General features: G+C 41.5%; 4 protein-coding genes across 4 annotated transcripts in view; 1 reads left to right on the forward strand and 3 right to left on the reverse strand.

The window, feature by feature from the left end:
* LOC109544141 (regulator of G-protein signaling loco) overlaps positions 1 to 4176 on the reverse strand; it is an 11218-nt gene extending 7042 nt beyond the window's left edge. The window contains exon 1 of the mRNA XM_019914182.2: positions 2260 to 4176. Within this exon, the coding sequence (XP_019769741.2) occupies positions 2260 to 4008 (1749 nt within the window). The 5' untranslated portion in view covers positions 4009 to 4176. The remainder of the gene's footprint in view (positions 1 to 2259) is intronic.
* Positions 4177 to 4514: 338 nt separating this feature from the next.
* Positions 4515 to 7233, forward strand: LOC109544175 (longitudinals lacking protein-like). Its single transcript, XM_019914238.2, has 3 exons — positions 4515 to 4667; positions 4813 to 5012; positions 5921 to 7233. Exons 2-3 carry the CDS (start codon positions 4827 to 4829, stop codon positions 6110 to 6112), a joined length of 378 nt encoding a protein of 125 aa, XP_019769797.1. The 5' UTR covers positions 4515 to 4667; positions 4813 to 4826; the 3' UTR covers positions 6113 to 7233.
* An 83-nt stretch (positions 7234 to 7316) lies between these two features.
* On the reverse strand, positions 7317 to 8977 carry LOC109544164 (supervillin). The gene is made up of 2 exons (XM_019914216.2): positions 7820 to 8977; positions 7317 to 7587 (listed from the first exon to the last, which is right to left on the reverse strand). The coding sequence occupies exons 1-2, from the start codon at positions 8742 to 8744 to the stop codon at positions 7358 to 7360; spliced, it is 1155 nt and encodes a 384-aa protein (XP_019769775.2). The 5' UTR covers positions 8745 to 8977; the 3' UTR covers positions 7317 to 7357.
* A 15-nt stretch (positions 8978 to 8992) lies between these two features.
* LOC125502820 (glucose-6-phosphate isomerase-like) lies at positions 8993 to 9929 on the reverse strand (the record flags this gene model as incomplete). The annotated part of the gene is made up of 3 exons (XM_048662170.1): positions 8993 to 9447; positions 9502 to 9725; positions 9778 to 9929. Coding segments are annotated over 3 exons (564 nt in total), but the record flags the coding sequence as incomplete, so codon positions are not given.
* Positions 9930 to 10168: the final 239 nt, after the last annotated feature.

Below are 10168 nucleotides of genomic sequence, written 5' to 3' on the forward strand. Positions count from 1 at the left end.
AAACGGTCATTCATCTATATCTCGAAAAAGGTTGAAATGACCGCAGTAGACTTTAGGGCTTTCCGTTAGAGCGTCTCGAGTACTCTATTTGCCCCATTAGGCTCTATCAAAAATTTCAAAATTATGCCAAAATTCCATGTTTTCCGTCCCGTTTTGCTCATAGATCCGCCCTTGAATGTCGCAACATTCATTTTCATCGTTTCATGCCTATCTGTTGATAAAAATATGTAAGGTGGCGCCCTTTGCGACGTTGCCGAGTTGCCCAATTTATCCCTGCAATAGGATATAATACCAGGTTTTTTCTATAAACAATCCGCAACACTAAGACGGGGGGGTTGAGAACCGAGTGACGTCGAGCAGTTCTGCGCCCTTTCCAGCACGTTAAGGGCCAATCAGCTTCAGGAAACACTCAATCAACTGGAACAATTTGCTTAATATTCAGAACCAACCCTTTGTTTCCTCGACATTCACTCAGTGGATTTAAGAAAAATACGGCGCGAATTCCAGTAAACCTTGAATGCGATCGAACCGTGTACATAAACAGCTGCGCTGAAAGGTAATTTGAACCATTCAGATATTTTTTCAACAATCAAGCCACCGTAATTCGCAAAGTAAGCAATCTAGATGGCAACATTCAACAAGGGAAACTGCTCCATTGAACAAAACAGCATAAGTTACTAATGTCCATTAGTTCTAATTGACTTACGTGCATGTTTCCATGACTTTTTCCAACACCCAAAGGCGACTTGATGTAATCCACCGTTAAGGGACGCACTACATGATGGCGCACTATTGGCCACAAAAACCGTCTAACCGACACTGTGTGTAACACACCCAAAAGTTCCCAATTAAAATCGCTTTCCACGTTACTTTCAATCACAATTAATAATCATTTAAATAAAGGAGCGCTGTTCCGCACGCCGCAACCTCCAGCAATGCGCTCGTGAGTGTCGCAGGAAACACTGTTGCCGATCGGATTAGTGAAAAACTGCTTTGGTACATTCATGAACAATCATTCGGCTGCTTTAAACGCATTAAACCAGCAGGAAAGGGGGACAAGCCCAAAGGAGCGAGCAATTTGGAACGCAGCACTTTGAAGTGTTTCAGCAGATTTAGCTGTGTGTTTGCTGGGAAATTCATTTCGGGGTAAAATGATTACTTTTCCCGATGAAACAACTGCGTTTTGGCAGGCTCCAATCAATTGTAAACGAAATGAAACAAAATGTAAAAATAATTAAATGAAAAAAAATGTTCCGGCTTAAGCGCACAAATCATTTTTGAAATTTTTTTATTAATTATTAAATTTTTCTCATTTGAATAATAATATATGAATGAATATATGAATCTCTGGCACGGTAAAATACGGTATTTTCAAATGGCTTGTACGGTAATACGCGTTTGAAAGGTTGGCCACCCTGCTCCCATTTGTGACAGGAGTCGGCCGTTCAATGATGGATGAGAAGTCGTGTGCAAATTGCTTCACCAAATTCGCAAAAAAACCCGTTTTTTTTCAATTTCGAGCTGTGAGTTGTTGATTTTCGGAAAACTAGACGTTTTCCGCTTAGTTTCGTGAAACTTCCCCGGGCCGCAGAGCGATTTTCTCCCCAAAAACGCGAATTTCAAATTGGAACGTTCTGACGTCAAACTGACAATCGATGACAACCACCTAGACCCCGCTAACAATCTAACCCTAATATTATTGATATTCAACTGATGAGAGTCTCAGCGATTTTTCTACGGTCCTCAGACCATCATAATCGTAAGGATCTCTCGATATCCTCATAATTGCGTTAAGGACTTAGAATAGAGTTGAATAGAGGTATGTATGTAGAATAGAGCGGCTTAATAACAAGTTTATTTAACAGCTACACTGAACATTCAACTGTTGTCTTTTAATCGCATTTCAACTAAGAAAACATGTAAAACTTTTGACGCCTTGGAACGCAGCTCTTTTTAAGCCTCAGAATAAGGCACACTTTACAGGAGTGACAGACAAAGACGTTTTTCAAACCAATCTCTGAACTAATCATCCTCATAACAATACACGATCGTCCGAGAATATGGTCAATAATTCGGCCAATTTCCTCAACTTCTGACAACGTTGCTAATACAGTTGAGATTGAAGGAACTCGCAATAATTGCGGCATCCTGAGCGTCGACTTTCATTAGAAACCTGCCTGATGACTGATTCGCTAAACAATTCCGACCTCGAATCGGGCAATTTCCATTCCCAGAAAGCCTTAGATTATATGGACTTACCGCGTTGCGATGAATCCGCACATCTGGCTCGCTTTGGGCAATGCTTTTCCTCGGCTTGCCTCCTTCCGTCCATCCACTCAGATCCTGCAAACTCCCATAGCAGAACTTGTCCTCGTACAATTCGCAGTTGCTCAATTCCTCGCAACTGTAGTTCGCTTTGGGCACCCCGTACACCTTGGGGCTTAGCTTGTTGTAGATGGACTGTTCGGGTTTCGCGTGCTTCTTCGATTTCTTCACCTCGAACGGCACCCTGAAGATGTTCATCAAGCTCCCCTTGGAGCTGTGATTGGAAATCTCATCAATCGAGCTTTTAAACTCGTGGAACTCGCCCTCGGGCACATCGACTGGACATTCCATGTAGGCATCGAAACCAGAGTATTTCGCCTCCGTTCCGGGCTTTAGGTTGTTGTGCCTTTGCACCACAAGGGGCTCCAGATGCGATTTCATGCCCTCGTAAGCTCTGATGTTGTTCAGGTTGTTTAAAACTGGTTGGCTTGCTTCTGGGGCTGGCATGGACACATGCAGTGGCTTGTTGTTGAGTTTGTGGAAGTCGAGGGAGTTTAGAGGGAGGTCGCCCCCATCGAAGCCATGGGGGCGGTTGTTGTTGCTCATACTAGGCAAAGGGCGGCAAGTGGGGAACTCTACCACTAAAATGCGATCGCTGATGTTTCCACAGTCGTCCCTGTAGCCGATTCCCGAGTCCGAGTTGCTGGAAGCACTGGGCTGGGGCGAGTTGGCCATCACTGGGTCATTGTTGGGGTTGTTGGGCAGGGCTTCGTTTTGCAGCTTGTACATGGATTGGATGAGATTCACTATATAAAGAGCGTCTTGGGGGAACTCCAAACAGGACCCTGTCACTACATCTGGAGTGCAAACTATCTTGAAATTTCCTGCTTTCTCCATATGGATTCTGTGATCCACTATATTGGAGTCCACCACAAAGACATGGCAACTATTCGAGATATCGATGTCCTCAGGCATGTTGCTATTGTTGCTCTTTTCACTCACCGCACTAGTAACCAGGCCAAAGTACCTGGAGTTTTTGTCAGTGGACGAGCCCACGTACACAACTCGATTTGCTGGGTAAATGGCTATAATGTGATTGGACGAGTTCTTCAAAGTGAGGCAAGTGGGCAAAATGGTCATCAGGATATTTGTCGGGGGCCGCTTTTCCTGTCTCAGCTTCCTTATACAAGTGCAAACCGTTTGTAGGCGCGCATTAGGCAGAAGCTGTTTCGGCATTTCAATCGTTCCCAAATATCCTATTAACGCCTTGTATTCCATCGGTCCTGCCTCGTCTTCAATGGGCCCGGATACATCCAAATTCAGCTTCACAGCGCTTTTATGACTGGGTTCCACTGCAACTCCCTTGTGGAACCTTCGGCACTGTCTGGGTTTGTGTATATACTTGGGTTTCCTGCTCACCATCCTGCCACATTCCAGGTCCTCATCACTGCTGTCCGAGTAGTAGTTTTCCGCGATTGTCATAGTAATGGGGCCCACGCAATTCCCGATCAAGCCCACAACAGCGTCGTGGGCCATTTTCGACACTGATATTCCATTCACTGAAATTAAAAAATCCCCGGCTCTCAGCCCCGCCTGGTCGGCTGGCGAACTATTCACAATGCACGACAAAATGCAGGGCTGCTGCCCGGATATAGTAAACCCAAAACCGTTGGGGCCCCTTAGGATTTCCACTGTTTTCAGCCCATAGTTGGGCCGTTTCTTCCTGCGTCGATTTGGGTGCATTTTTTTGATTTTACAAAACTCGGTCCAAACGTTCACTGTGCACCACACGTTTTCACATCACTACTCGGATAATTCGCCTTTTAAAAACACCCGTTATTTGGAAAACATTCCGAGATTCTTGTCTGACGCTGGACGCATTCCAATGTCTTCTTCTTTTTCATCTGTCCGTTGTCAATGTCCAACGGGCATTTAAAAGCCATTTTCTCTTCAGCGGGACGTTCAGAGATTTAATCTTATCCCGAATGCACATGCTTTTTCGTTTAAAAGCATCAGACTGGTTTGGAAAAAATTTCCAATTTTTAATAGTTACCAAATGGCGAAAGATATTCAAACAACAGACACTAGGCGTTAATTGCCATCCAAGGAACATGTTTTACAATTAATTTTATTCCGAGAAATTACAGTTTATCTTTGCTCGCCTTGTGCCGGCGCACTCACAGCACACGCGCACAAATGTGTCTATTCCAGAACGCATTGCTCTGTGTCGTGAGTGACAGGTTTAATCTCAATATTTGTATGAAAGGAGGAAGAAGAATACGATATTGATGACATATAGACATATGTTGTTTTTGTAATGCTTTGTCGCAATTTCGAATAGTTCTTTATATCATAAAAAGTACTATTGAGCCAGTATTAGTTTACATAGTTATAGCTGAGTAGTAAGTAGTTGATCTTTGCAATTACCTTTTTGATCTCAAGGTTCACATTATATCGCACGATCAGATAAGGGGTTATAACAAGTACTTGCCAAACACCCAGAAAAGGATCAACATTTCAAAGAGATAACTAATTTTTTTCGTGCAGATTTCACAAGAATAATGGCCGATCAGCAGCAGTTTTTCCTGAAATGGAACGATTTCCAAAGTAATATGGTGTCGTCCTTTAAACATCTGAGGGATGAGAAGAGTTTTACGGACGTAACGTTGGCCTGCGAGGGGCAAACCTGCAAAGCTCATAAAATGGTGCTTTCGGCGTGTAGTCCATACTTCAAAAGTTTATTGGAGGTAAAACACAAAATATTGATCAGTATATGATGTGCAAGGTACTGATAGATTTTCTCACATTTTTTATGCGTTTATTGGCCTGATTAACTGAGTTTTGCATCAGGCAAGCCTCGGCATATTATCAAGGTTCTTTTATACATTTACTACTTCCAAAACGTAATTACGTCTTTTAAATATCAGGAATTCCCCTATAGGAAACTGTATTCAGGATTGGGGGAATCTTAAAGGAAAATGCATGTTTTATGCGAAAGCCTTTGATCTTGCTGGCAGTTACGTTTAAAAACTACACAAATCGCGCAGTAGGTGGTTTGTGTAGGGTTCAATTCAAATTCTTGGGGAATTTAATGACGCAGACAAGTGTGTGAGCTACAAACAGCTGCAAATGTCCCAAATTGAGGAATTATTAAGGAACCATTGGGAAAAAGCACGTTTATCTGGGAGAAGTGGTGAAAGAGCGGGCAAGAAAACATGTCCCATCTCTTTAGATAATTGGATACAAAGTCACGAAGATCATACCGGACTCCTAAGTCGTCGCGTACTTTCCTCAACGAAGACTGTGTGCAGTAAAGCAGATGATTTAAGCAGGAAATCGACCGCAACAAATTGGTATGCAGCATTCACCAACGAACAAAACATAAATTGACGCCAACTCATGTAAAACAAGTCTGAGAAGTACTGCCAGGTAGATCAGGGCTTAGAGCTGATTTCCATAGATGGCCTACTTCAACTGGCAACAAAATGTATCCTCAATTATTTACTTGTTCCCTTGTAAGGCTTATCTCAGTTATCTAAGTCTATGAATAGTTCAGAAGTCAAAGAATACTTACATATCTGCACAGTGCAAATAACTTTTAAAAAAATTGTATAACAATTTGTAGAATGTATTAAAATGTGGTATTATTTATCAGGAAAATCCATCAAAACACCCGATCATAATACTGAAAGATGTGGCTTATAGCCATTTGCAATCGATCCTGGAATTCATGTACGCTGGGGAAGTGAATGTCAGCCAGGAACAACTCCCCGCCTTTCTTAAGACTGCAGATAGACTTAAAGTGAAGGGACTTGCCGAAGCCCCACAGGCCATCAAGAGGGAATAAAACGTTTACTTAAGCTTGAGAGGTCGAGGAAAGACGCAAAATGATATTCATATTAAATAGCACAAAACGGATTTTTTGATACGATTTATTAGCTGGTATTCTGACGCAAATGGACAAAGTGAATAATTCTTTGCCAGTTACAGTATCAAATTTATTGCCGATAACATTCATGTTATGGTCTTTATTGTGTGATAATCTTCAACAATAGTGTTATTTGCAGCACAAACCTCTTATAGAGGCATGAATCTTCTATCTATTTCATTTGCCTCCAATCATGCATTTAACGGGTTTAATTTTCAATTATTTAGTGCTATTTTGTGTGCATATGGTTGGTTATCTGATTGTTTTAGTAGTCTTTCGTTTGTAGGTATATTAATGTTCTACCTAATATTAAGCCACTTTAAATTCGTTTTTCACTGTTTGTCATTCACTTTATTGACCGGCTGAATTATTTTCGGTACTGCCATCTACTCATGATGATTTTTTTAATTGAATTTGATATTTTTTCGTTATTAACGCAGCTTGTATGGTAAGTAGATAGCAGCCCCGACCATTGAAATGTTAGAGCAATTTTTAGGCATTTGTATATTGAAATGTGTGGTTGAAATGTGGGGGTTTTAAAACATCCTTTATTGAGTCCTTATTTAAAAGTAAATTTTTTTAGTTTCCAAATTAGAGCAGTGCTATTTGTTTCATTTATTGCTTTGGATCAGTTGCTTGAAGCAAACTTGACTTAATTTCGCATGAAATGCTGGATATTAAACAATTTTTTCAGACGTCCACTTTTTAAATAGTTGATGGTTTTAGGATTATCGGCGAGTGCAACCGGCTGGTTAATCAATTTCGTTATTGTAATTAGTTAAGATTATTTAATAATAGGTATTTGCTCCCGATGCAGGACGAACTACAAAAGTACAGTTGTTTCTATACATGGCCCTCAGTCGACGCATAACTTTTAAGTGTTAAAATGAATAATCAGACTTCTTTATTATATTTATTCTTATTTTAAAACTTTTGTAGTTTGTTCCTTGTGTTGCGAAATATGGAAATGTAATGCCGAACCGGCAGCCCTGTTTTTGAACCAGTGTGGAAATATATGAAGATTTTTTATGAAGGATAAACATATGTTTGTTTGACTTGAAAACTTATTTGTTTCGCCCATATACGTGGTACAGTGCGCGATAGAGCAAAAAAAATGCGCAAAAGTGCGTGATTATTTATTAATTCTTAACCGCTTGTTCCTGGTCATTTATCTTGCCAGAAAGGGAATGCATTTTTGAATCCGATTGGTTCTTCGCCGGCGAAAACGTGGTGCAAAGCCACTTTTTCATCAATTGTTTGATGCTTTAGAGTCACGTATTTTTCGGCTAATTCCTCAGCGGATGCTAAGTCTCTTGTATAGTCTGCGTCATTTATAACATTCTTTTGTCCTTTCCATAGCCAGATGTCTGTGTGGTTATCAAGAAGGAACAAAGCTGAAAGTGAAGTTGGTTACTTCTATGCTGATCTTGGTAAGAACATATATTCAAATATTACAAAGAATTATTATTTATGATTTATATTGTGGCCAAGAGAATTTCTTTAAATTGTCTTTTTCAGCTAAGGTTTGAATAAACCTGGAGTTTCGGAGTTTATACTCCAATGAGCAATAGAGTGATAGCGCAAAATCGGGTAAATCGCCCAAAATTTCACTATGTGTTCAATTACCTGGTTGTAATGCTGTATACAGATGGGACTGCAAAAACGGAAAAGGGGCGACATTGGCCGACCTTAAAGAATACTCAACTTCGGTGGCCAGGAAAGTTCCAGTAATGGAGTTCAAATAGAAAAGCTTCGAACTGAAATCGGCAATTTTCCTTTCCGATGGAGGGTTGCGGCGTTCATCCCCCGGTACAGCTGAAAGGAAAGCCTCAGTTTCCACGCCTTGCTCAATTTCTGTAACATTAAACCCGGCCCAATTGTGCTTCCATTTTCTTAAGACCTTCTCCGGCTGCAAAACGGCCACAATATTTTTTCTGTGTTCCAAGCTGGTCTGAGTGCCATGCCAGTAAATGAACGATTTTTCGCCTGGGAGGATTAACATGAAACTGGCTCTACTCCTCAATGACGCCCTTTCGCATGGCACTTCATATAAATGGATTTCCTGCACAATTTCGCCCCTTATCAGCATCAAATGGCACGCGTTTTCGTCAAAGTCCTCATCACATCCAATAAACGTAAACACACCGCGGACAAAGTTTTGGAAAAACAGAAACGGTTCACTCCACTGAACCACTCGCTCGACTGGAACGCTCTCGTCGATTCCAGGCGGAAGGGGCGAAGCCCCTTTTTTCGCATTTTGCCCTGTCCAGTGATAGACCAATTGTTCGTTTAGCAGCAACTGATCTTCCGATCTTAAGTCAAATGCCCATTGAATTATATAAGATTCTGAGTCGAAAAGTATCCCGATGTTGCGCTGAGGAACTTCCAGCAGTTTTCCATCGGCGATTTTCCAGCAAATTGGGTCACTGGGTTTCTCAATTTTGTATGTAAACGAATCCCTGATGGTTGAGGATGGTCTGACCACTTTCTGGAAGTTTACACTCAAAGTCGGTTCACGGTACTCGGAAAAAAGCATTCCTGTTACATCCATGCCGGACTGATACTGATGAGAATTATTTTTAGTCGATTGTAATTTATCATCACGCGACTGGGCAGATAAAGAGGAGATTTCTCAAGGTTTTGTGGACCGGCTTGGCTAGTTTTAGTCGAAGCAATTCCGATTTGTGTCGTACTCATGTTGGAATAAAACACGTTTTTTTTTGGAAATTGAATCCATTTACGAGTTATAAATTAGGACATAAATACGACCCATATAAACCTTCTAGAAATGAAACCCCATTAGGATACTGTTTGTCTTTACTGTGCATTACTCTATGCGGGTATTTTGACTGTCTACCAATGCAGGATTGAGCTCCATTACAATTTTTCGATAAACATCGCTTTAGTTGTGGCAACTTGAAATTATTGCTTCCCTGATGAGCTGAAATTGTCAGTTGATTTCGACTGCATAAAAAAAATACTCAAGTATAAACCCTGATAAGTCCGCCACAAGTAAAACGACATTTTACCAAAAAGCTCCGTTAATTTAGTATACTCTAGACCGATCTAGCGGTTTGCTTTGATGAAATTAATGAGCCCATTAGTGGACGCATCGTGCGACGAAATGGGGTTGTTCTCCTTCAATTCGGGCTCGATAGCTTTGGCCAATTGTTTGCCCAGCTCCACGCCCCATTGGTCGAAGGAATTGATGTCCCAGATGACGCCTTGCGTGAATATTTTGTGCTCGTACAATGCTGAGAGACAACAAATTGATTGCTTCTAGAGGGAAAATCGTTAGCCAAACTCACCTATCAGCACCCCCAGAGTGAACGGCGTCACTTTCTTCACGACGATACTATTGGTCGGCCGATTACCCTGAAACACTTTGTGGGGCAGAATTTTTTCCAAAGCCTCCCCTTGAAGCCCCGATTTTTCCAGCTCGGCCCTCGCTTGATCCGCGGTTTTGCCAAAGGCCAAGGCCTCAGTTTGCGCCAGGAAATTAGCTAGCAGGATCTTGTGATGCAGACCGTTGCTGGAAGAACGAATTTTTGAACTGGGAATTTATTTTTTATTGACAAATTTACCTGATGGGGTTGTGGGTTTGAGCTGGCGCGATGAAATCAGCAGGAATCGTCCGCGTTCCTTGATGGATTAACTGGTAGAAGGCGTGTTGCCCGTTTGTTCCCGGCTCACCCCAAACTATCGGACCAGTGCTATAATCCACCTGGAAAAGAGTTCATCTAATTCAAGTTATTGGCGAAAGATGCGCTATCGGAAAGCTCCTAATGATTATTCGGGTAGTTTTAACAAAATGTTGACCTGTTTGCTTCTCATTTTTTACTTGCTGTAGGCAGCCTTGCTTCGATTTAGATCAAGGGCGGATCCAGCCTTTTTGGAGAAAACTGCCAACATTTCCCCATCCATGGTTCACTGTCTAAAAAGGCCATTTATTTTTGTCTAGAATGATGCACAAAT

This window comes from Dendroctonus ponderosae, unplaced genomic scaffold (genome assembly GCF_020466585.1).
Source record: "Dendroctonus ponderosae isolate FM_Combo_2020 unplaced genomic scaffold, Dpon_F_20191213v2 Dpon_F_20191213_10, whole genome shotgun sequence".
NCBI lineage: Eukaryota > Metazoa > Arthropoda > Insecta > Coleoptera > Curculionidae > Dendroctonus > Dendroctonus ponderosae.